This window comes from Apteryx rowi, unplaced genomic scaffold (genome assembly GCF_003343035.1).
Source record: "Apteryx rowi isolate R43461 unplaced genomic scaffold, aptRow1 scaffold_80, whole genome shotgun sequence".
Classification (NCBI taxonomy): domain Eukaryota; kingdom Metazoa; phylum Chordata; class Aves; order Apterygiformes; family Apterygidae; genus Apteryx; species Apteryx rowi.
The window spans coordinates 734959-761166 of NW_020451094.1; the positions used below are offsets into that span (position 1 = coordinate 734959).

The window sequence follows — 26208 nt, forward strand, 5'->3', positions numbered from 1 at the left end:
TTTTCTCTTTAACCCTTTTATCACGCTGGCTAGTGCCTGAAAGACCTGCCCTACCTCTGCGAGAAACCCCTCGGAGTGCTGGAGGGCTGGGTGCCGCCTTTGCTCTCGTGGCTGGCTGCAGCGCCTCGGCTTGGGAGGGGGATGCTGGTACAAACGAAGGCAGAGACGTGCCGCTCTGCCCTTTGCAGCAAGCTGTGCACCGTTCAGGAAGCCTCTAGCTCTGATGGTCCCTCTCATCAGCCGGTCACTTTGTGCAGCTCCAGATAGTCCCGGAGGCTCCAGGGGCAGCTGGGAACAGCTTCTGCCGGGCAAGGAGAGCGCTTCCATGGCATGCCTGGAATAGCTGATCCCAGCGATCAGCCTGCTGTGTGACAAGCACTGCCGCCTGGGGCGGGAGGCGTGCGAGGAGAAGGCAGGTTGCATAAGGAGGGCATGTGAGAGGGGTGAGCTGGGGAGGGGACGGCTGCTGGGTGTGCTCCAGCTGAAAGCCTCTCCTTTTCATCCCTTACCCCGTTTCTTTATTATTATTATTATTATTATTATTTATTCCCTTTGGAGGCTCCCTTTGGTTTTAGTCATGATTAGTTTGCTCGTAATTTGGTGTACATTTGTATTCTGATCTGCAAGGTGTGTGGTGGCGAGCTTGCCCTCTCCCCAGGAATGAAGCCCTGGCAACAGAAACCGTCTGACTAGCCCACATCCGAGGTTTCCCTTCCCCAGCATGTGCTGCTTTGACTGCTCTCATTAGGTGCTCAAACGGGAGACTGAAATTTCAGTGCTGCAAGGCTCTCTGTGCAAGAGGTGGTAGTGCAGTGCGTGATGTCCGGTGCGAGCTTGTTAGACTCACAAGCTACTGTTGGCCTTTGGTCAGATGGACATGGCTATTCCAGCTCTGTCTCTGTCTCACTGCTTGTTCACTGGCCACTGGTACATTTGGTTACCACAGCTGGTACTAAATTGATACGACTAGTGTTATCAGCTGTGTTTGTGTCCTTCATAATACAGAACATGTAGTTCTCTGACAGTCTGTCAAAGGCATCTTAACTGCGAATCAACTTTTCATCATTTGCTRGCTTTAGTTTTTAAAGCTAATAAAACACTTTCCTGTTCCCCCCAAACTTCTAAAACATCAGTCAAACCTAATCCACCAGTACTATGAAGTCTGTCATTCAGGCTCGCTTTGCCAGGTTCTGTGTAGTCCAGGTGCTCTGGAYGCTGAGCTTGAAGGAGGCAAACCAGGAGAGGTGTATTTAACTAGATGTGTGAACACACAGGTGAGTAGTTCTCACTCCTTTGTACACCACTGCTGGAGCTGTACTGAGAAATGGACCTAACCTCTGCTTTGTGCTTTTTCTCTAAGTCACTCTGTAGAGGGATTTGAAACCATCAAAATGAAGCGTAAGGAACCAAATGTTTAGCAGTGTGTATAAGAACTAAGATCCCAATTGAGATCAACAGATGTGTGAAGAGAACTGCTTCAGCTCTCAAAAATGATTTCTTGAAGGGAGAGAGCTGCAGTTCCTCCGTACCATGGCTGTGAGCGCCTGCCTAGAGCCAAGCGGTAGGTTACAGAACCGTTTCCTGCCAATGGGACTTGGAGTAGTTCAGGTCTCAATCAGGTAGTCAGAACATGGTGTGACACAACTGCCAGTTTGCACGAGAAGTTTTTCTCTTCTATCTGAAGAGTATGTGGAGCTGTGGAGATGTAGCTTTAACTCCTGTGGGTTTCTCCAGTGTTGCTGTGCCTTGGTAAAGCCCTTTCCTTTCCTGACTTTTCAAGTGTTAAGAGCTGAGACGTGCCAATGGAATATGTAGACTCTACGTCTTGTGAGCCAGAGCTATTTGGCTTGCAGGGATCCCAGTTCCTGCCTGCCTTGGGTAAAGCCCCTTGAGCCAGCCAGCAATGCCTTGGCCCACTGAAGGAGGAGATCTCTGCATTTTCCAAGTGATATGTTGGCTTGGAGTATCTAAGCTCAGATGTGCTTTAATCCTTGGTCATATTAACTGTCTGGTACTCCTCAAATAGCAAACATGCCTATGCAAAACTCTAGGAGCTTTTCACAATGATGCACATCTGAAAAATGTTGACACCCCCTTCCCTCCCACTTTGCTTGCTCATTTTGGAGCAGGTATATTTGCAATATATCTGAAGTGAGCAGGACAGTATTTCAACTGTAAAAGGATAGCAGCTGACTGTGCATGTGTGTGTCCTTGTTAGGTCCTGGGTAGAAGGCCTGTTGCGTAAAATAATCTCCCATCCTCTTACCTGTTTGAACAAGAACTGCTGGCTACAACATTTCTGTGGATCTTAGTCTCTACAATCTTAAGAGCTTAATTCTCTGTGTTAACACTGGAAGTGGCTTTCAAGATCCTTCAGCACAAGAACAATGAAAATACTTGCTTTGCAATTTTGTTTCCTGGCTTCTTGAAGCTTACTCCAATGGCTCCAATGGAGCCAAAACAGCTGACTGGAGGTTGCCATTTGTCTTAGTTGTAGGTGTGAATGAAGGAGAAATAAGCAGAGGCTAATATGGGACCACAATGCTCCTCTGCCAGTTGCCCGAGTTATGTTTCTGGCATGACAGAAATTGGGGCTCTTGACCTCTCTACCTCCCCATTTAATACGTACCTGCCTCGGACCTAGCTTGAGAATGGGACGGACGTGAAATCACATGAGGAAATTAGCTCATAAGTTTTGGAAAGTGAAACTGCTGGAAGAGCAGTGGTTCTACCATTGATGCTCTCTCCTAGAGGCCCCCCTGTAATACCTCAGTGACATTAGAGGCCATCTCTGCTCCTCCACTTTCTCCTTGAGCTAATTGTCCTAGGCCAGCACAGAGCCCTGCTGGAGGGTGGTGAGTGCAATAACTAGTACGTGCACGTGTTGTGTTTATCCTCCTCAACATGTGCAAAACAGGCATAAGAAACTGCTTGTGCAGTTGGTTGCATGCTGCAAGCGTTCATACCTTGCTCAAGCAGCTGTCTTGGAAAAATGCCGTGCAGGGCTTCTCGTTCAGTCCTCGCCTGCCTAAACGCCCGCTCAGCTATATGCAGAAYGGTTATGTTTGTCTGGAAGATCGTGAGTGTAGGCGGGCGTCTCCCTCCACTTCTCCTTCAAGTGGCTCACAATTTATTTTGGGACCGACTTGTGCGTAAAGTGTCAGCTCAGAGCAAAACACTCAAAGCTGGAGTTGAAAGTGCCAGGGAAGGAGGCTGCGTGCTGTCCTGAAACGCTAAAGTAATCTGGGTCATATGGATCTGACCAGGAACCAAAAGGAGTCCAATTCCTTGTTTATGTCCCTCAGTTTATTGAAGTTTACAGACCTCAAAGAGGAGAGCATTCCTGGAAAGAAACATTGCCTCTAGGAGCAGTTTTTCATGGCCTTCAATTTGGACAAGGGTAACCTGTTTAGTGAGCCAGACTCTTCCTGCCACAGCTCCTTTCTTGCACTTGGGGTCTCCTATAGCCATGGGTGCCTCCATTATTATTCTTGACTTCCATATGACTTAATTAAAATACAGGTCTTTAATTTTTAATTTTTCCTTCCTGTTGGTTTGACTGTCTCTGCGTGAGTGAGGTCTCGGTGCAATTATTATGCTCCCTGTAGAGAAACAGACATTTAATTCAGTGAGGCAGACCCTTTCTTAGAGGAGGTTTGTTTTCCTGATCTTTCTACTCCAAGGGATGCGAAAGCAAAACGTCCAGTGAGTAAAGAATTCGACACCTTATTTGGTTGTTTTGGGTATGTTCAGTGTTGGATCTCAGTTACCAAAATGTTATGTTCTTTTGCAGATAACTGCCCCCCTGGGCAAAGAGCATGCAGTGAGGCTATTCAGCATGACTCATGTTAGCAGGGGGAGTCAAAACCACTGGGTCAGGTTTCCTCTTTCAAGCTGGGTTCTTGCAGTGTTGTTGTAAAAAGATGAAGTGTTTTATTCTTATAGAACATATTAAGTTATCTCATGATTTGTTAACCTAAGGAGGGGGTGAGGAGCGTCCTTCCTCACCATAGGAGTGAGGTGTGTGACGGATGGGGATGCAAGACCCCCTGCAGGGACTGGCTGCTGCTGCCCGGCACCCAGCTGTGCTGCTAGTGGGGAGATGTGGCATGTGCCTTCAAACGAGGGTGGGAATCTCAGCTCTCAGATTTCCTTTGCCCTTCTGTAACACTGCTTCAGCTAACTTAGTGCTTTTGCAAGTTTTCACTCCCCGCATGCAACCCTTGGTCAATGCTGAAACAAGCATACAAAGAAAGCGCTTGCTCCTGCTTGCTGTAATGTTGTTCCAGACTTTTTACAAGCTGCTCAATAATTTGGCCTCTTCCAGCTTCAAACTTTGGGCTTCTCAATTGCCATTGCGAGTCTGTGTGCTAGGTTATTTTCCCTGTGTGCACTGAAAACATGTACGTGTGTGAAACTTCCAAATGTAGCGTTGTTGTTGTTGCTCTTTCCATGTGCCTGTTTCTGCCCTGTTTTTCTTACCAATGTTCCAGAATGGTGACAAATCCTGACATACTTGTTGATGGAAATGTTTTGTGAGGCCAGTTGCCTTCCTGATCCCTGAGACTTGACAAAGGTACAGGAAAATCTAGGCTAAAGATAGGTGTATGAAGAGAGGTGCTGCTCTTTTCAGAGACAGTGATGGCAGGCRTTGAAACCTGCATCCTTGCCATACCTGTGGATGTGAGCAGGTCAGGATCCCTGTACTTGGCAGCGTGCGTACCAAGCTGGCTGTGGGTGCAGCAACATGCTTGGAATATATATATATATTTAAAGCTGTTTGAGTAAAGTACGGCTCCTTTCAGCCATGAGTTCTGAAGCTTGCTTTGATTTGTAAGCTGCAAAGTTAGCTTGAAGACCTAGAATAATAGTAAGCATGTTGAGGGCAAGAGTGATTTGGTGGGATTTAAACTACAAGAATGTCTGTTGTTTTTTTTTTCTCCCCCCGCCCCCTTTTTTTTCTTGCTGGAGAATATAAACATTTCATTGTTGTTTGTGTGAAGTGCCTTTTAGTACCAGTAGTCCAGCAATGGGGGATAAAGAAAGCAGATGCATCCCATGTCTTTTTTTTTTTTAAACTGCTTTTGTTTTTCTGATCACTGTAAAGGAGGCTTTTAAAATTTTTTTTATTTCCCCCCCCCAAGCAGCAAGTGCTCCGTAGGGTTTGATCAAAGCTCATAAATGATGAATTGAAAGGACGCCYGGCGGAGAACAGAACGCGCCTTCTCGTGCTCTGCTGCGCGCGCGGAGGACACAATAGTTTCTGTGCGTACCTTTTTCCTCCCCGTGCTCCGGCCGCGCAGAAAAGGCCCTTTGTTCCCTGGCTGCCAGCTGAGACAATGCCAGCGCCTTGTTCTACCTCTGCTCCCATCACCTGACCCGCCAAGGCGCTGCGGGTTTTGGCAAGCTGAGCGCGATTGTCCTCTAGCTCCAGCGTTACAAAGAAAACAAATGGCATCACAGCCTCCTTCCTCCAGCTCYGGGCCGGGCCGCTCCGGCGCAGTGGCGGGGCCAGGGTGGGCGCGCGGGCCGTTTTGCTCCGGACCAGGCGGGGAAGTTGGCGATCTCTCCTGTGCTCCGGGTCGAGGGGCGTAACCTCGTCCGACTTGCACCGTGGGGGGACGCTCAGTGTCGAATGCGCCGGCCTCTGCTCCCCTGTTCCCGTGGGTGCTGGCTTTGCTCAAGGAGAGGTTTCGCCTGTTGGGGAGCTGGGCTTCCCCTCCGCCAGCCGAGCACAGCTGCAGCTGTGCTGCCGCCGCTGCTGCCCGTGCCCAGCGCCTGCCGGGCTCTAGCACGTTTGTCTCGATCGCACTCGGCACAGCTGCTGGTGCTGAGACGGGGGAACTGAGGCCCAGCCAGCCCCCACATTTTTCCACTTTCCRTGTGACTTCAATAAGGTGTGCGGTCTCTGGCCGTCCTCTGTTCTGGTGCAAAACTCTGCCGAGGAGAGAGCTTTTAGCGCCCTTTTCCCTTGGTTTTGGGGGCTGACGGGGAGCAGCACCTCGAGAATGAGTGAGGAGAGTAGTTATGTGGGCTGAGGTGGAGAAGATGCCGATAAGGGCAGATTAGGAGAGGTGCTTGAATGAAGACAACAAGAGCTAAGTCCTGCGCTTTGCTGTTTCTAGCCCTGTTAGTGAGGAGAGTGTTCAGCCAGGGCTGTAGGAGTTTCTGGATATGGCAGGCAGCAATTGCTTCATTTTCTGCCACGCTCGTGTTGGGAAGAGCCTTTAGCCGTGTCTCTCCCACGGTTTTGCACCCAGGCTGATCATGTCCGCCTTGGGGCATTACAGTAAAGCAGTGTGGCAGCCTCCCATGGCAGTGATGAAGGATGTGGGCCTGGCAGAGTTAAGCTGCTTGTGCTGCCCTTGCGGTGGTGACTTGTCAGGGTTCCCAGGTTCAAGGTTAGGCTTCAGTCAATCACGTTTGTGCTATTGCTGCCTGGGCGTGCACCAAAATCCAGCTTCTGCTCCTCTTCCCTTCCTCTCTACTACTGGACTTTGCTCCTTCATGTGCAGGCCMCGATGCTGCGCTCGCTCTGTTCAGGAGCAAGAGCTTGGCAGTGGTCCCAGGGGAGCTGTGCTGAGCCTTGCTGGTGCCCCCGGCAGAGGCTAGAGAATGTCCCTGTCGCGGGGCGGAGGGCCRACACGAAGGCAGTGCCTGCTCCGGACCAGTGTCGTGGATGATGTCTGGCCTCTAGAGCCCTCCCTGCAGCTTTTTCTGGCTGCAGTGTTCCTCAGGCTGAACTGTCTTTGCTTCAGGTTTCTCCCTCCCTGAAGTTTGTTTTCTGGGCACACCCTCTTAATTACACCAGCTGGTGGTAACTCTTCTTCTGTGAAATTGTGACCATGCCAATGCTGCGGTCCCATTACCTCAGAGCTTTAACTCGAGCTGCACCTACTCCAAATGTCCTCCCCTCCCAAGCTCCCTGTGCTGGAAGGCAGAAATGCAAACGGCTTTAACCAGAACAATGTGCCATTGCCTGGGTAAAGAATGTGATTTACTTGCATATGCGTGGCATGTGAACGCCAGGGCCAGAGGGCACCCGTTGAGTCCTCTCTCTCTTTTTTTTTTTCTTTCTTTTTTTTTTTCCCCTCCCCACTAGGGATGTCTGAGCCACTTGCTAACACTTTTGTTTGGGGGTGGGGAGGAGAACATGTGAGTTGACAAGAGGAGTGAAGAGTTGGCTCTTTGGGAGCCGGGAGTCTGAAACTGAAAAAGCTAACAAGCCTGAAAAGCTTTGCAGAAGACTTTATAATTAGCCTGACTCAGGCTTGACCTAGTGATTTTTTTTTATTGCTGGAATTTAATTCCTCTGACTGTAAAGCTTTTGCTCTGACTCAGAGCAAGGATTCCCAGGCTGTGGTCTGTGGAAGCCCATGCTGTGAGGCGCTCCCATGCGGCCATGGGTCTGTATCAAATGGCGAAATGCACCCGCTGTCCACGTCCTTGCATTTGTGGAAGGTTGGAGAAGTTCAGTCTGAAAAGCCGGGGAAACCTCAGATATTYCTGCTGTCTTTATTTCTGTATTTGTATGTGGCTTGTGACTGTAGTCTGTTCTCCCTCAAACTGAGATACTGCTCTGTGTGAAAGGGGTTCAGAGCTTTTCCTTTTTCAGGCATGATTATAACTATTTCTCTTCTGTTCCTGTTTGCAGGTTGTGCAGCTTGACATTAAAGAAACTGGTAGTCTTAAAGGAATTGGATAAGGAGCTTATTTCTGTGGTCATTGCTGTCAAAATGCAGGTAATTGCTGCTTAGTTCTAAGAATTAAATGTGTTGCTTGGGTAAAAATACTGGCAGATGCGTAAACTAAGTCTCACAGGGAGATGAAGGTCCATTGCAACCATGTGCTATTTCCCAAATACATCAGGGCATTCTGGATATGGAGAGAGTCCCTTGTGATCTTTCCCCCACATTCCTACAGAATTTCACTGTTGCAAGCAAAGCATACTGCTCACTGAGGGCTCAGCATGGGCTTGTCTCTGTGTAAGGATGCTTGTTACAGATCATGTGCTGTCACCAGTTGTCCCTGGGCCAAAACCAAGCCTGGTTCTCTAACATGCTTCAGCTTACTTTAGGGCAAAACATCTTCGGTAACTTGGCCCTGGTTTGGGAGGAGCCTGGTTTGGGCCTTCCTTTGCTGATGGGTTTCTCTGGCTGTTTTATTCAGGGGCAGCTCTGCTATCAGGAGTCTGTCATTTTGTAGGTGGGTGCTTGCCAGCAGGTTTGTAGGGCACCTACACATACTGTTTTGCTTCCTTAAAATAAAGCTATTGTCCTAGGTAAATAACATACTTTATAGTACAGGTTTGTGCCATTTAATTAAGTATCTACGTATAGGTCACACTATCTGGAGGCAGGTTTGGGAGGAAGGGGGCTCAGTTCTGCAGTGCATCACAGTGTCAGTCTGGCTCAAGTGCTCCCACCACTGGAAATGTTGAAGCACTGACTGAAAGCCTAGCAGACCTCTAGGTAGAAAAACACCATTAATCATGCTGAAAGGCTGCTGYTTTTCAACAAAAAGCCAGACAAACCCCTGCAGAGATCTGGTTGTGTCAAAGCACACAGAATCTAGCATGGAAGCTGAAATCATGAAGGGTCTATGGTGCAAGAACAAGCAGCTGAGGATTCAACCGACATCTCTCACCTCTGTGAGCAGTCCAGCTGGGGTAAAAGTGTGTTCCTCTGTGTTAAGACTATTGAATCAACCTACCCAGCAGCTGTAGCTGAGAGAATAACACACTTTTAAATGTCTCTGCTGCAGTTCCCTCTTCCTGTTCTTTCCTCCTTCTTCCCCCGTGAAATTTGCAGCCACCTGAAGGGTGCTGGTAACATGAGGCAAATGCTGGTGCACCTGCGTCTGGGACCTCTCCAGAGTGGGGCAACTTTGTTCCCAAGCCTGTGGACTGGAATGTTAGGAGATGGTTTCCTTGCGAGGGAAAGCAGAAGTGGAGCAATGCTTTCCCTTGCTCTTGCAACCTGAGTTCTGTATTGCTGGAGCATTAGCAATGAGGAATAATGCAGCTTCAGTTTTGGCTGCTCTCAGTTTGTGAGGAGGAATAAAGGATTGCTTCTCCTTTTATAAGCTTGAGGCAGGATGTGAGGGAGGAGAGAAGTGGGCAGTGAAATGGATGCAGGGGATTCACACACTCACCGCAGGGAGCCGAAAGGTAGGGAATACTGTCACACATCTGCATTCTATGCGAACCTCTGAAGATGCACAGCTGTGGGTTCCCAGGCTGTCAGATATCGCTTATGAAAGCTGAACGCTTTCCATATGTTTGTACTCCTAGCTGTAAAGGTCTGAGGCTTGTCAGTGAATGAGTGTGTCAAACTTGGGTTGGAGAGCTTGGTAGCTTTTACTAGAGCAAAATCTTCTTTCCCTGTCAAGGTTACTGCTGACTGTTTATACCTTCTCTGTGTGAAAAGGTGGGAAATGCTGCCTCAGATTTGCAAGTTCAAAGGGTGTTGTAACAGTCGGGAGGGTTAGGTCTATTTAACAGGTGGGTCTATTTTGGATGCTGTTGTGATCTGCCTCACTACAGTAACTCTGACACTGGAACTTGAGCAGGTCATCTGCAGTCCCTTCTAGAGCTGGGCAGTGCTGTTATCCCTGAGGAAGTGGAAGGCAGAAGGACTTGCCCTGTATTGCTGGGGAATTTTGGGGTGCTTGTCTGCTGAGTCCCAGGCTGCAGCTCAGATGCCTGGACCATTCTTCTTTTGCCCTTGATCTGCCCCTGCAGTTGAGCTAGATGTGACACAGTGGCTAGAGTGACTGCTGTCCTGGAGAATGACCAGAGCTTCACCTTGGGTGTTCCTTGTGCTGCAATCTGATTGTCACCCATATTTCTTTGTGATAACGCTATTTAAAAGTGGGTCARTAGCAACTCTGAGAAGAGACACAGGGTGATTTGAAACTCCCCCTCATTAAAAGGGTCTTAATGGAGAACTTCTATGCTTGCAGGTTATTACTATGATGCTGACAAGCTCTTTCAGGATCACTTRATTCGCCAGCGCTCAGGTTTCTGACATGGCTGTTGTTTGAGGCTGGCAATATTGGATTGTCAAACAGATGATCTCTGTTGAGTGACTGGCTTCCTTTTTTATGGAGAATTGCAAGAGAGAGGTGTTGGGCGCTGGAGTCCTTCCAGAGGGGATGATTGAATTCAGATCTAATGAGAGCATATTACCTGCATTTCCCATGTCTCCTTGCAGCCTCCTGAACAGTGATGTTCAAAGAGTTGTCAACTGCATTTCGTGAGCCAGTGCTCTATTTATCTGCTATAACTTTTTAAAAGCAGCTATATTTGGTCTTTCAGTAGATTTTGAGTTGCATAACAAGTAAAGCAACAATGCCACTGAGGAGCTTTGCACCAATGGAACAGATATCGCTGCTGCCACGGGCAAGCCATACTCTTCCATGCGTGCTGCTGTTCAGGGTGGGGAGAGCCCTTTGTTTTCTCACCCTGCTCTGCTTGTCCGTCTTCTGATCCGCTGGAGCTTAGGCACCCTCTGCTTTTCCACAGAGTAGCCTGTTCTGTGCCGCACAGGAGCAGAGGCACCTCTGCAAATCACAGCATTTGCTCTGGCTGTGTGAGCAACACATTTGAGGAAGAAGGAATGTAAACTAGTCTCTGCTGCTTGTCTTATCTCAGGTTCCTGTTTGGGGCTAATATAGGCAGACCCAATTTTGCTTTGAATGTAGCTGGGAGGTGTTTCCCCCAATCTGTCTCCAGTTTTCCAGATGCTCCTTTTTTGAGAGCTACAGTTCTGTGCTTCTGGGAGATTGGCCCGTCTAGATAAAGGCAGATCTGCAGTCTCAGCAGAATATTGAGCCAGAGACCTCTGAAACTTGCCACTGTTTGAACTGCCCACAAGTGCTGCTAGGCAGCAGTTTGTCTTGTGCTTTCCTGCTAGTTTTCCCTGAAAAATTCTCCATTATGTGAAATCAAATGCTCATACAGCAAATAGCCCAGTAACTTGGTTAGCATATAGCAGTCCAAACACAGTATTGATTTGGAGCTGCCCTGTAATCCTATCAGCTTTCCAGATTCCATTGTAATGCCTACTGGTTTTGGGTTTTTTTCCTCCCCCCTTTTATCACCCCAATTACTTGGAGTTGTTTGGGTGGTTAAAATCTCCACCTTCCCTGAGGAACGGGGAGTGTGTAAAAAGAAAAGACCRGTCCTTCATGGCTAACACCAGAGATTTAAATGTGATGCTGCAGCTCTGAACCCAGGAGACGAAGAGCTTGATAGTTATTGGCTGGAATCATAAAATGACTTTTAAAATAAGACTTTCACTTGGGGGATGGGGGCTGACTCACAGCTTTTGAATGCTGGGGTTTGGCAGAACAAAAGCTGCTCTGTTGCAGTTAGGGGCAGTAAATATGCCCAAATCTTCATTAGTCAAATATCTCCCTTTCAGCTCATTAATATTTCACAGAAGTGTAAGGTCGGATCCGTCTGTTCATTTTCTCTGTGCTAGTCCCTGAAAATGCTTCCCAGTTTTCAATAAATAGGGCTGGGGTGGGRCCTCAGTCCAAGGCTGCCTCCGTTTCAGCCCAGTCTTCCTGCCCATTGTCCCATCCAGGGCACCTCTGTAGGGTGGACTTGTGGGCCTGGACTCCACTGCTGAGGCCAGAGTCACTCTGGCAATGCCTGCAGGCCAAAGCCCATTCCTTCAAGCTCTCAAAGTACTCCACTTGCAGGACCTGCTGCCTTATCTTTTTCCTGGGATGAGGTAGACTGTACAGCCCAAAGGCAACTCTCCCTAGGATAGGTGGTGCAAGTGGTATGAGGGAGGGCAGGACTTGTGGTAGCTAGAGCTCTCCTGCTTTGCTGCTGAGCCTGCCTTCTGCTGGAGGACCTGCTGTGGGGCTGGGCTCTAAATGGGTTGGGTGCCGGGGAATTCACCTGCTATATTTTGTTTCTGTGCAGGGCTCCAAACGCATCCTGAGGTCTCACGAGATTGTATTGCCCCCGAGTGGACATGTGGAGACGGAGCTTGCACTGACCTTCTCGCTGCAGGTAACGTGGGAGTTGGTTTGGGGGCATATGTGCTTGCTGGAGTTGCTTCTTTTCAGTGAGCAGAGGTACTTTGTGGGTCTGACATGACAATCCTCCTAGTGCTGCCAGGGATGCTTGTTCTTAAGGTTGTTCCAACTATTTTTGAGGAGCTGTCTGAGCTCTTTTGGGTTATATCTTTTAGCAGTCAGCCTTGGGGAATTTCAGTAAAAATGGCCCAGATGCTTCCAAGATTTAGTTTGGGGAGGGAGAAGACCACTAGAAAAGCTGTTGTATAAACCCTTAGAATTGTCCTTGGGGCCAGCCCTGCATCCTAGAAAGCAGGTCTCYGTAATCCTAACTTGCCTGGAAGGAACAGGCAAATTAGATGCTAGCTGCAATTTGCATATTCTCAGTGTGACGATGCAAATCTATTTGAATTGCCTGTCTGCACTGAATGTCCTCTGTCTTCACAGAGGGTCTGGAGCAGGGTGCTGGGCTCACAGTGTCTGTGAACCTTCCTCCTGGTGTGTCCTGTATTTGGTGCCTAGAAACACAAGGACTTTGCATTGCTCCTCTTCATGTTGTGGCCTTGGCAGGAACTGGAGCAGACCAGAATGGCTCTTTTTTCGCTTTCCGTTGCCTTCCTTGTTAGGAATGGACACTGGAGACGGGCAGCCGTGGAGAGCAGCATGGAGGATCAGGCTGATAGGAAAGTAGTTTTAGGAATGAGATAGGTGAACCTCCGATCTGGAGTTGCCCAGGGGGGCACCATTCTGGGAAGTGGGAGCAGTATGCAGCTAGCTGCTCTTGGCTCCAGAGTCATAGGGATGGCTAGGAACAGGGACAACTGTATTTTATTGGCTCCTCTCTTTCCTGGTTCATGCTGCCCCTGGTGCTACCTCCTGAGTGGGGAAGCCTTCAGAAAAGGAGCGTGAGAAGTGAGAAAGGTTAATGCAGAGAGGTGCTGCTGGTCTCTCTGGCTGCAGGAAGGATTAGTGCTCTTGGATGTGGTGAGGCCTGGGAAGTCTTCCTGAAACGGCGCAGCAGGATTTCTATGACAGTGTTTATTATTTCTTAATTGGATGGTGGCTGGAAGCTGTTCTAGCTAATGACTGTAGCTTGAGCCAGATACAGTCTGAAATTAGCGCCTGGGATATTGAGAGTGGTGACGGGCCACAGAGTGCTAGCACCTGGATGTTTCAGCATGGCAAGCTCTGCCTTGCAGCAGCCAGCATCTCGCACCATCAACTCTCTGAACTGTGTATCTTGCTCTCTGTGTGCRTACAGTGTGCTGGCTGTCTGGGTTTGCAGCCTCTTGTATCTTCAGTCACCTCCTTCTCTGCTGTTTCTCCCAGGTGAAATTCTTGTTCCTTGCATAGAGCGTTTCCTTGTCAGCGTTAAGCCAGCCAGGTGACAGTGCAGGCTGGCATAGTAGCACGCAGCCTATTGTGTCTGGCAGGCCTTGGCTCAAACAGAAGGGAGGAGTTTCCTGTTGCTCTATTACACAACTAGGGTAGGCCCGGAATAGTGATGTGTCTGATCCTGTTTCACCTTGTTAGCTAGGGCTAAGCCAGCAATAGCCTTTCTAGCAGGTGAGCTAGCATCATCCTTACTGCTAGAATGACTGTTTTTTCCTAACCCTTCTTGCGTTTCACAGGATCAAGTGAAATTCTCCAGATATTCCAAGCACAATGTTGCAGCTCTGTGGTGCACTTAATTCATGTGTTTGATCTAATAAACCTTTCCAGATGGAAGGGATTATGTCACTAGGGCTTCAGAAAGAATTTCTCTAGCTGTTCTGGTGTGTGTGATGGCCCCATCTTTTCACAACTTGGAGTGCTTGTTGCTTTCTCTAAAAGTTTTGATTTCAAATGTTTTGAGCTGAACTGTTTTCCTCTCCAATCTGTACCGTGGACTGACAATTACTGAAGAGTTTTGGTTGAAACCATTCTGCAGAGCTCATAAGTCATGGCTGGAGTTAAAAATAGCTTGTCTGTGCAGTGAAAACATCTCGGCTTTTCTTCCAGAGGCCCTTGCATTCAAGTGGGCAGCTGAGTGGTCTGATTGTCTCTGTACCTTTGGGGATTTTTTTATCATCTCTGTGAATGCTTGCCAGAGGTGGCCAGGAAACACACCTTTGATAAAGTGTGCACTTGTATGGACTTGAGCCTTCAAGTTTAATCCCTGAAAATTGTACACGTTGAAGCGGAGCTGGCGTRGGACCAAGTGTGACTAGAGCTGCAGTTTCAGGCCTGTCCTGCAATAACCCTGGTTAAGCCCAAGTGCCTTGAGCTGAGAGCAAGGAAGTCCTCTTCCCTGCTGCCTCTGCAACACGTGGAAGGACCCTAGTGTGAGGGAAATGCTAGATTTGAGTACAAAAGTGCCAAATCCCCAACTATAATGTAGGATGGAATAATAAGTGCTGAGGGTGACTGTATCAAAGTAGGTGCTGGGGCTCATGCTTAATGGAAACCTGGGCTTGTAGCTTGGCGTTTCTAAGTGTGTCCACTGCTTGTTCTCAGTGAATAGCTGAATAGCCAAGAGGACAGCACCATACTACAGCTTTGTCTTGCTTCACCAGCTCAAGTAGCAGCAATCTCTACAGTCATTGCAGCCCTGCTGATGGCCTGCCAAGGAGCCCAATGGACTGTTTTTCCCTCTTGCTTTCTGAACTCCTCTTGGCTTTCCTAATCGTGTGCTTCCATCCTTACTTAAGGATGGAGCACTCCTGTAAAGTCTCAGGCTCAGCTTGTGTCTGGATGCACGTGTGTTTTGATGTGGTCTTTTAATTATGTGGACTGCTGTTCCTCTCTGCTGCAGGGCCTCTTCCTCATGCAATGCAAAGTAGATCTCATGTTGCAGAGCAAGCAGTTAATTAGTATTCTGCTTGTCTGTGTGGCCACTGCTCCTGATGCTCTGCATGGCAGCCAGGCTTGTTCTGGAGTGCAAATTACTCTCTCAGAGTTTCTGGTGACACTCAGCATTGATATTTATCAAGCTTTTTGATAGGCAGGAAGCTAATTTCACAGTGTCCAGGGTTGGGGAGATTTAGTTCTTGCCTGTGAAATGAAGGATCCTTCAGTTTGGAATGTCCAATTTGAGATCCCTACAATTGGGTGCTCCTTTCTGCAGGCTACTTTGTGCTATGTGTTTTATATGTTTGGAGCATGTGTCCCATTCATCTCTGCTCTCAAGATGTGTCTCAGCTACCTAGTCATATGGCTACTGTATCTTTTCTTGAAGACTGCTCTTCCCTTGTATGGCTTCTTCCTTCTACAGCCCATGAGCTGGGCCCTGCAGCCTGGCAGTGTTCCTGAGGTGGATATCAGAGGGGAAAGCAGGGCCTGACTGCACTGATACCCTGTGCAGATGAGCAGGCCAAACTGAGATAACATGGTTAGTCTGACTGCTCCCTAAGTAGTTTCTGCTTGGTTTCACAACTTCTCTCATCTTTGTGGGAAGTTTTTTGGGCAATATATATATATATGCAAATGTGTTTTCTTTTATGAAGCATACCTTGGAAGGGTCTGTCTTTGCAATGCAGCCTGGCAGTAGGACAGGATTGCTCCCTTTTGGGGAGAACCTTCACAGAACCACAGAGTGGTTGAGGTTGGAAGGGGCCTTTAGAGATTATCTAGTCTAACCTCCTGCTCAAGCAGGATCASCTAGAGCAGGTTGCCCAGGATTCCATCCAGACGGCTTTTGAATATCTCCAAGGATGGAGACTCCTCAACCTCCCCAGCCARCCTGTTCCTGTGCTCAGTCACCCTCACAATAAAAAAGTTTTTTCCTTAGATTCAGATGGAACTTCCTGTGTTTCAGTTTGTGCCTGTTGCCTCGCGTCCTGTCACTGGGCACCACTGCGAAGAGTCTGGCCCCATTCTCTCTACACCCTCCCTTCAGATACTTGATACACATTGATAAGATCCCCCCCTCAGTCTTCTCTTCTCCAGGCTGAACAGTCCCAGCTCTCTAAACTTTCCCCATACAAGATATGCTCCAGTCCCTTAATTGTCTTAGTGGCCCTCCACTGGACTCACTCCAGTAGCTCCTTGTCCCTCTTATACTGGGGAGCCCAGAACTGGACACACTACTCCAGATTTGGCCTCACTAGTGCTGAACAGAGGGAAAGGATCACTTTACCTTCTGGCAGTGCTCTTCCTAATGTAACCCAGGATACAGTTGGCCACCTTTGCCATGAGAGCATTTTGCTGGCTCATGGTCAACTTCTTATCCACCAGGACCCCCAGGTCCTTCTCCACAGAGCTGCTTTCCAGCAGGTTGGCCCCCAGCCTGTACTGGTGTGTGAGTTTATTCCTCCCCAGGTGCAGAGTCCTTCTGCACTTCCCTTTATTGAACTTCATGAGGTTTCTCTCTGCCCATCTCTCCAGCCTGTCAAGGTCCCTCCGAATGGCAGCACAGCCCTCTGGTGTATCAGCCACTCCTCCCAGTTGTGTAACATTTACAAACTTGCTGAGAGTGCACTCTGTCCCTTCATCCAGGTCATTGATGAATAAGTTGAACAGGATTGGACCCAGTACTGACCCCTGGGGGACACCACTAGTTACTGGCCTCCCACTAGACTTTGCGCCACTGATCACAACCCTCTGAGCTCTACCATTCAGCCAGTTTTCAGTCCACCTCACTGTCTGCTCATCTAGCCCGTACCTTGTTCTGTCTCTCCAGGAAAAAAAGCCCAAGGAACTTGGGACACTCACTGGCCTGCTTCCCTGGTTACCAGCACTTAAGTGTTATCAGAGGAGATTTTCCCCACCATTGACTTTGGGAACTTTGAGTAGTAAGGTCAGGGCAGCAGTCAACTTAATTACTAATAATTCAGCCACTCTGAGCAATAGAAGTCTGAGTGTGTTAAAGCTGGAAAACATTGATAGTTGCAAGAGCCACATGCATGATGGAGACAGCATTGTCCTGTAGAGAGTCACTGAGGCACCGTGTAGGTCTCTMTGCTTTAGCAAAATAGGCATCAGCAAATCCTTAGCCTCTTCTTAGCTGTGTTTCCCTGCACTTGCCATTCAGAGTACAATAGGCTCTTAAATATGTGCAGTGAAAGGTCAAATACTGAGATGTGTCCTTGTGCTGGAGGGGAGGCCCTGTCCTGCTGAGAGCACAAGGATCCATGCCTGTCCCTGCTGCCTTGCGCTGCTGTTCACGTATGGAGTAGCCTGCGCTCTGGGGCTTCGGTTCTGGGCAGCCTCTGTTTGGCTGTCGAGAGAAGTGGTCCTCGCAGTCTGTCTCGTGGCGCCTGCCCATCTCTTTGGAGCCAGGCTTGGGCTCAGCCCTCCCTTGCACCCCAGGATGCGTTTCCCGCGCCTATGGCTACCATGGCACCTGGCCCTCTTCGTAACGCAAGCTCCCAAGGCCTGGCTTGTCTCCCGACCTGAGCCTGCGCAGGCATGGCTCCGTTTCTCCAGGTGCAGCTGTGAGGGTTACCTGAGCTCTCCCTCCTAATCTGCCTGTCACTCATGTAGCATTTGGGTTCTCCATCAGAGCTTTACCAAAGCCTGTGCATGTCAGGCAGGTGCTTGCTTTGCTATTTTCCTCAGGCTGAGGGTGGAATGGATGAAGCAAGAAAGAAATGCTTGACTGGGGAAAACAAAAGCCTGGAGCTGAGATGTTCAGTCAGAGATGTAAGCTTTCTTGAAATAATGCGGGATTGTCCACTGAATGTTAATTCAGCTCTAGGCACTTCTAAAAGCCCTGTGCATTAACCCCTAGAAATGGAGTTTACTTGTGACCTAGGCAGCTTGGAAGATAACGTCAAGGGACATAATAAACTTTTCCATTGTGTTTCCAACCTCAGTACCCTCACTTCCTGAAGAGAGAAGGCAACAAGCTTCAGATCATGCTGCAGCGGCGGAAGCGGTACAAAAATAGAACGATTCTAGGCTACAAGACTCTGGCCGTGGGGTCTATCAACATGGCTGAGGTAAGCAGCATTTGGTAGGGTCCATGTTTTCAAGGGTGGACGTTTTCCCTTTCTCTTTGCATTAAACCCAACATTGTCATTTTCCTCATTAATTACCTGCATGGATTTCATGCGTCTATCTTAAAAAACGTTTTCAGGGCTCACAGAGCAATATTTTAAACAGATTTTAGCACCAAGTAATAATATTGTACATTTTTCTGGATAATATCTTGAGAACAAAAGATTTCATAAGATTGACTTATTACCTTTTGAGGATTTCTTTTAAGATTGGGGAACTGGTATTCAAATAATTTTACCCAAATATAATGTTGCCCCCTTTGTATTCAGAACACTTCAGCATGAGTTTAAAAATCACTAAATATTCTTCTGTGTCACGTTTCCTGGAACAGACAGCAGAAATTGTAGTATGTTTGGTTCAGTTCAACTAACACATGCATTCATCTCAGGTTAGTCTTAAATGTAGAATGTCTTATTTCAGATGTGCAAAGCAAGATCATTAGGGTCTCTTGGGCAAGTGTTCCAAGGCTAAGAAATACTAAAGTTAAAGCAGCTGAGGTTTTCTGTGCTTCTCTGTGCCACTGTACAAGAGTTCATGATCAAATAGCTTTTATCATTTTGCTTGAAACCCCTTTCGCAGTTCTCATTTCATGGTTATTTTTGGTAATATAGCTGGAGCTCTGTTCATGAGAGGTAAATGATAAAATCTGCAGATTTACACTTAAAATTAATGGTGGAGTTGAGTATGGGTGAACTATGCACTAAAGCTTTCTGGATAGCTTAGCTCCATGCTTTGTTATTTCACACCTTGTTTAATCTCTGCTCTGTGTGCTTTTGAATATTTAGAGAGGGCTTAGCAGTAGCAAGTTTGGTTTAACACCAATATTTTTCATCAGACTGTATCCTGTCAACAAATCGGTTCCATCCAAAATAAGTTCATGCTATGTTGTGGTGAGCTATTACTATATTAAATAATTCATTATAAAGAGCACTCATTTGTAGTAAATGTTGAATTCTTCTTTGGAATCGGCTAAGTACTGATTTATGATGTTGTAGCTAATATTTTTCCTGTACTGTATTTGGTTTGTTTAAGATCTAGAAATTAAATACTGCAGTGAAGCAGAAAGTGTGTGGTCTCATTAATTAGACCCATCAGTGAACTTCTAAGTGTTGGGCATTTGCTGCTGAAAAGTAGCGTGTGGTTTTTCTCATGTCTTTTTGTAATGTCAGCCATCTGAGGTTAGAAGGTCATAAAATTTCGAAGGTTCATTTTTTTGTTCTCCGGCTCATCTGGAATACTTTTGAAATAGAAAACTTCAGGTAAACAAATCTTGTGTCCTTTTCCAAGCTCCCTCTCCCCTTTGCAGTTTATAGTATAATGACCCCTAAACAGTGTTGACACATTAAAAAAAAAAAAATCTCTTAGCGGTTGAAACAAAACTCTGAAAGTTTATTGGAGATGTGAGTATGTGCAGAGTATAAGAGCAGGGGGGCATATGTTCTTCATCAGCTGAGGTCATTTTAATGCCCTGTGAGGAGCTGACAAAGCAGTGTGTGGTGGAAAGCTGAGGTGTGGGCAAGCAGGAGCAGGGAAGTGACTTCTCGCTCTGTGGTGGGGCAAGAGAAGAACTTGAGCAGTAAGTTCTGGGGAAAGCCCTGCTGCCTGGGGGCTGTGAACGATGACTGCAAAGGAGAAACCCACACTGAGGTGTCTGTCCCTCTGCCTCCACTGTCATCTTGGTTTTTGTGAGCCATTCTTTGTTAGCCTGTGGTTGCGAGACACTCAGAGATTCAGTTGCCAACTCTTTGGAGCAAGGAYTTTCCTTTTGGAAGCACTTTGCATATGTACCTCACCAAGAATTTTTTCTGTTACTGGCTCTCTTGCTGGGCTTTAACACAGAATTAAGTTCATTAATTAGGTGCTCAGAAGTTGGGTAACCTGATCATTCAAATCGGTACTATGTAAACAAAGACATAGTAATGAGGTAGTCAAATACTGTGCTTCAAAGATAAGCTAATCATATGTCAAGCTCAAAGTTTTTCCTTTCCTTCCATCACTTAATAGTCAAATAAAATCTCAACTAACATTGCATATTGCCTGCAAGTGGTTCCTGTAGTTGCAGGCTGTTGGCTTTCTTCCATGCTTGGAAATCTGGAGTAATCAATTAACATAAATAATTCTTGTAGTATGCAAATGATGTAAGTTTAAACCTATTTAAATGCAGGCACTGCTTCCACTGCTTTATTTCTGTCCCAGGTCATGCAGCACCCAACAGAAGGTGGCCAGGTCCTAAGTCTTTTCAGCAACATCAAAGAAGCTGCAGTGAAGGTAGCAGAAATCTGGATCTTCTCTTTGTCAAGTCAGCCAATTGACCATGAAGACAGCACTATGCAGGCCAGCCAGAAAATCAAGTCTACAGGTAAGAATACAACCACATGCTCTGAGGACTAGTGTTTTCCAGGCTGCTAGAGTTAAATCCCACCTGGACCAGATGCTTTCTGGGACAAATGAGAACCGGTTTGCACAGGTTCTGTACCTGTAACTGATTAATACAAAGAAAATCACCTCTGCAAAGCTGCTGCTGTGTAAGCAGGGAGTGTGACAGGAATTGGGACTTGAGTTGTCAAAGCTTCTTCTGTGTTTTGCACCAGGCCTGAGCCGTCCAGCAAGAGTTATCTATGTTCTCACTGATGCTCTTCCAGCTTTACTGGCAGGTGCGCTGAGAAACTGTAGCTTCTCATCTGGCTAAAACTGTTGTATTCAGGAAATTCACATTTAAGCTGCTCTTCCAACTTCTTTTCCTTTGGATGTTCTACAATAGATGTTGTTAACTTGCGTAAGACCTACAAACCTGCCGTGTTTAGCTGTGGATTTTGGTCTGTTTTAATGAGTGTAAATCCAGTGTTGTGCACTATGTAGGGAAGTCATTGGGTTTCCGCCCATGATGATCTTCCACTTTCTATGTGGCACCAGCCATTCTTCTGCCAAAAGAATGACCTGTTGAAGGCAGTGCACTCAGGTGCCTGTGTATTGCTGCAGGAGCATAGGAGAAAACCCCTGAGGCAAAGCAGCTCACCTGAAGTATCATTTCAGTAAGGAGTTTAGACTCTCCTGGCCTGTCTTGCTCCTTTGAGCCAGTTGTGCCCTCGTAGGGTGTGAAAAAAACATTTCCCTTTTGGAGAAACCTCTGTACTTCCTGCTGTCTGCCAGGTGGTTCTTTCCAAGGTAAAAGGAGATGGTTTTCTGAGGAACCTTATCTGTCTACTGGTCCTTCCTTCATATTAGGTATGTTCTTCCTTGTTTCCCACCTCCAGGAGCTTCCTATCTCACTGGTTCTAGCACAGCTAGAAGATAAACTAGAAAGCATCTCCTTGTGTGCTCCCTTTCTTGGTTTGTGACTGTTGGAGTTGAACTTCTGTACTCTTGAGATGAGGCTGTCTCCTCACCTTAAAGAAGTTTCACAGGATCTCTCCCCTCTTTCCTTCCCTTTCAGACAACTATTCCGAGGAAGAGTACGAGAGCTTCTCTTCTGAGCAGGAGGCCAGTGATGATGCCGTACAGGGCCAGGTACTGTTTAGGGCATGGCTTTTTCTTGTGAGAGCTTCAGCAGAGAGCCTGTGCTCTGCTTTTGTTTGAAACTAAAAGCTGGTTTGTGTCAGTGCGAGACTGTCACCAAGTGTTTGGCTGCAATGGCAGAAGGAGAACAGGGATGCACAGTAACACAGGTCACCATGTTGTGATTTATCTGATCACATGTTTGGGCACGAGCCTCTTTGTAACACTAAAACATCAGCATCCCTGTGCATTTCTGTGCTTAATGCTCAAGGCATTTGTTGATCACCTCTGTAATGCTGATTGGATTCAAAGACCCAACTAGATCCCCAGCTGTAATTAAAGGGCCAATGGGGTCTGAGTCAGACTTGTAGTTGTTAACTCCTGCAAAGTGGGTCCTTGCTGAGAACTCTACTGGGTAGATCTGAGATGCTTTTGAGTTTGAGTCTTATTTGCCTTCAGATTCTGGTATCACCTGCATTTTACCTCTTGGAGGGGACTGAGAGAGGAGCTGAAATGTGGGGCTGTGACTCTCTTTGTTCCTTGAATGTAGAACTGGGGCTGTTCCACTTCTCCAAGATGTTATTCCTGGCTCTCTGCAGATCTGGTTCACTTTCTTTTCCCTCTGCCATCGTAATCACAAGTGATTAAGGCAGATGCCGAAAGCCTGGAAGACAGTGCAGCAAGTTCAGTGGAGTGCAGGCATAGTGTAGTGACATGGCCCAGCTGTTCTGTGCCTGGCTGCAGGATGGTGTATTGGCCCCTGGAGGTTTAGCACTGTGCCTCCATTGTGCCTCTTGGTCCTGAACGAAGGTATTTCAGCCTCCCCCCATGTGCTCTGCCTCTGCACTACTTCCAGGTGACATTGAAGCAAATGCTGTAAGGGAGAGTTTGTGCTTTGCTATGGAACTGGTTGCCTGACTTTACAGTTCTAATATTGCATGGAGAGAACATTTTTGCAACTTAAATGCTCATGTGTCCAAATCACAGCGGTAACACAGGAATCCTCTTTCTGTTCAGGATTTGGATGATGATGAGTACGAGCTGGGGAAGCCCAAGAAGCAGCGGAGATCGATAGTAAGAACGACGTCCATAACCAGGGTCGGTGGAAATTAGTTTTACTAACACTGACGGGGTTTGGCCAGGATGCGCAGTGCATGAGGCTCATGAGAGCAGCCGTACTAGACACACACTGGCCCAACAGGGAGCTTGGGGGCATGGTCACAGCATGTGGCATGAAGACCTAGCAAAAGCAGCCAGATCAGGGAGTGGGGCAGTTCAGGGTTGTGTGTACATGCTGTATTGAGTGTCCTCTGGCTGCAAGATGAGGGAACTCCAAATATCATGTAAGTGTGTGAAATTCACCTCCATGAAGAAGCCTGTGCAGGATCCGTGCTCGTGTGAGTCCTGAAAGTAGCCTTAAGTGGAAGAGAACTCCTCTGCTTGTGCTCTGCCTGAGTGAGGCCAATGGGAAGATTTCAGAATGAAATTAAGTAGAGGGCTGGAGGGCTGGAGCTTGACAGATGAACTCAAGATGGTGCACGTGGTGCTGAGGCAGTAGAAGCAGATGGATATTGAAGGCTTTGGCAAGTAGCATGCAATTGCCTGCCCTTTCTCAGCAAGCGTGCATGTGCCTGCAAAGTTGCACATCTGTGTGGAGCACTGACTTGTGCTTGACCGTGCTATAACATAGCTTTCTGCTTACACAGGTTTTTTTTGCATGTCTGTAATGACAGTAACTCAGAATCACCAAGATGGGCCGGGTTTTGTTAGGACTTGCTACTAAGTTTGGAGACTGGTGCAACTCCTGCAAGGCTGTTTCTAAAATCCATGTGTTTGAGAAGGTCTGAAATAAACCCTGTTTTGGCTTAAATCTGCCACTAAAAAGATCCTATATACAAGTCTAGGAGTGTCCTGGCTCTCATCCCTGGTGTCCTTAGTATTGTTTGCAGGTGTCAACAACTGGCCAGGACAAAATATACCCTCTGGTTATTAAACATTCAACTTCCTCATAATAATAACATCTTTCTAGCCCTCACCACTGAAGTGATACTGGATCTCCAGTGTGCAGGACTGGTGCAAAACTGGGTTTGGTACTGCCAGATAGTTTAAYTTCTGCCTGGCTCCAACCCCCACAGGCTTCCTGTCTGATATGACTGCTGAACCATTCAGGCCAGTGAATAGCTCTTGCCATGTGTCCTTTGCTACCACATCTTGCATCTGCTCCCTCCACAGACTGTCATGCTGGTCCAAGGTGGTCTGTGTGACAGACAGTTTCGCTTGACATCCTGAGCTGGATGACAGCCTTCACTATCATGAGGGCATCTCTCCTGTATGAGTACACTCGGGGCAGAAATGTAAGAACTCTTTGGAGAGCCTTTGTTAAGGCCTGGTGGATTCATTTCACCTAAACTTCAGCTGTGCAGAAGGTGGTTGCAGCTCACACGGTTTGAGTTCAGGGGTAAAGGGCCAGTTTAGGAGGAGGAGCATGAGGTGTCTGAGGCCAAAGTGGGAGGGCGGTTGGACTTACAGGAAGAGTTCATATGAGGTAAAAGAGAACCAGCAAAATAAGCAACTTGCTTCACCAAAGAGAATCCTCGTGGCACCCATTTTCTCTTCCCTCTCCTCCTCACACAGGGATGCCACTTCAAATGCCCTGTACCAGCACTCACACACCTGAGCCCTTCCTGTCCTCCTTGTCTGTAGACTGTGCATGTTATTTTGGTTAGTGACAGGGCTGGGCAGCTCATGGCAAATTTGAGCTGTTTTGTCCTGCAAGAGAGAAATAGCTCTTGAGGCAAGAGAATGAAAAGCAAATGTAGCTGTTTGGCTTGTGTTACTTTTGACTTGTGATACCCAGATCTGGGGTATCACACTCTGAAAGCATTTTTCTGATAGGCAAGTGCGAAGTATGAGCCCCACAAATTTTATACAGTGCTGTTCATCAAATAAGAGCCTGCCAGGATGAACTGCAAGCTCCTGGAAAACCAGTGCTTTGCTAGTAGAAAACATGTCTGTGCTTTGGGCCAGTGAGTGGGTAGATGATGTCTGTGTTAGCTCACCTGTGTCAAGAAGCAGAAAACTTGACTCTCAAATGCTTGCCAAAAATGTATCAGACAGGTACAGGAGACTAATTGGCAGGTAAAAGATTTTTTTTATGTTCACTGCGAGCCCAACAAGAGCCATCTGTCAGGGCCAGCAGGTTTATAATGTTTGGTGGAGTGGGACCTAATTTGTTGTAATGCAGGAGAGAAAGGCATAGGATCTGAAAGCTGATTTCAGTATGAGAGCAGCAGAGCCTCTTGGTTTGTGGTCCCATCAATAGTCTGGTTTGAAGCAGCAGCTAGAGTATCAATGTCAGATGTGCCTGGGTTTCTTATGCGCTGGAAGAAAACGGTTCACTTACGCCTTATTTACGCAAAAGTGTCTTTAACTTGCAGCAACAAAACTTCAAACAGAAGGTTGTGGCATTGCTGAAGAGGTTTAAAGTGTCTGATGAGGTAAGTAATGCATTCTGGATGCATTCCTGTCTGTGTATTGTCCTCTGACTGCTTGGTGCATCTTGCTTCAGTCTTCAGGAATACTCTCCTCTGTTTACACCTAGTTTCCTTCATTTTATTTTCAAGTCTGCAGCTGATGTGACCTTTCCTGACACCCTGGCCCTGTATGGAGGCTTGAGGGCCAATTTTAAAATGTCATCAAACATTTTCTAGATCTAGTTGTATCAAAAACAGATTTTGGCAACCACTTGTGTACCCCTTAGTTTTGCAGACTGCTTTGAAATGATACTTGACCCTTTCAAAGGCAAGGAGTCCACTATGTATGTTGCTTGTTGAGTTAAATCTCAGCTTGTTTGATCATCTTACTAGAACAGCCAGGCAAGACATGAAAAACTTTGATAGGGAACACAGATCCACAAGAGGGTCCGCTGTCTGGTTAGAGCTGAAAATGAGACATTTAGAGAGAGAGACCCAGAACCCAAGAAACCTGTGTAACCTTGAGTATCTAATATAAAAACAGTCAACAGCTCATTTGGCTGCCAGTCCACGTGCTGCTTTTGTGGCTTGTGGGAAAGAGTGAGTAACTCCTCGTGCTTCCTTACCCTTCCAAACAGTCCTGTTAGCTTTGCTGTTCTTCCCAAGTTAGCTCAGCAGAGTCAGCACTCATAGTGGAGGTCTCAGCCAGCTGAGTTGCTGCTTTTCTAGAGCTGTCATCCAAAAAGCAAGCTCTGAACTGTGCACAGCTGYGCAATAGATGCCTGTTTACTCTGTTGTATGTGTGAAGAAGCCCATGGAAGTTATGATGTGAGATGTCTGTTTTTCAGTTTTGCATGTGGGTGGCAACTGATCCTTGTCCAGGTTTCAGACGCCTCCTGTGGACATTTTTGTCACTCCTTTTCTACTTGCTTGGAAATCAGACACTGAAATCATGAAGTGTCATGGCAACTTTTTCAGTATAATGCAAGACAGATTACATTATTGGGATTATTACATTTCTGTACTTGTGCTAAGAAAATTGGGACTTTTTAWGGCTTTGTTTATAGAGTGGGTTGTGTGATGATGTAATCTGTTGTTAATAGCTTGTTCATAGATGCTTAGTCTAATAAATAAGTGTTGCTTAACCAGATACTGACAAGCTTGACCACCCCTGCAGCACACACTTCTCATATACTTAATGTTTCTGTTGGATATACTGCCCTTGCAC

The 26208-nt window shown here is 47.1% G+C and overlaps 1 protein-coding gene across 3 annotated transcripts in view; it reads left to right on the forward strand.

The window, feature by feature from the left end:
* The first annotated feature begins 7663 nt into the window (after positions 1–7663).
* Positions 7664–26208, forward strand: part of PACS2 (phosphofurin acidic cluster sorting protein 2) — a 54012-nt gene continuing 35467 nt past the window's right edge. Inside the window, exons 1-7 of one of the 3 annotated variants that reach the window (XR_003257341.1) lie at positions 7664–7742; positions 11939–12028; positions 17829–17954; positions 20209–20371; positions 21446–21519; positions 22525–22605; positions 24945–25004. Coding sequence is in view for 2 of the 3 variants with exons in the window: in XM_026089177.1 (XP_025944962.1) it covers positions 7737–7742; positions 11939–12028; positions 17829–17954; positions 20209–20371; positions 21446–21519; positions 22525–22581; positions 24945–25004 (576 nt within the window). In the remaining variant the exon portion in view is untranslated. Of the gene's footprint in view, positions 7743–11938; positions 12029–17828; positions 17955–20208; positions 20372–21445; positions 21520–22524; positions 22606–24944; positions 25005–26208 lie in introns of those variants that run through there. The other 2 variants (XM_026089177.1, XM_026089178.1) reach the window with 2 other exon arrangements.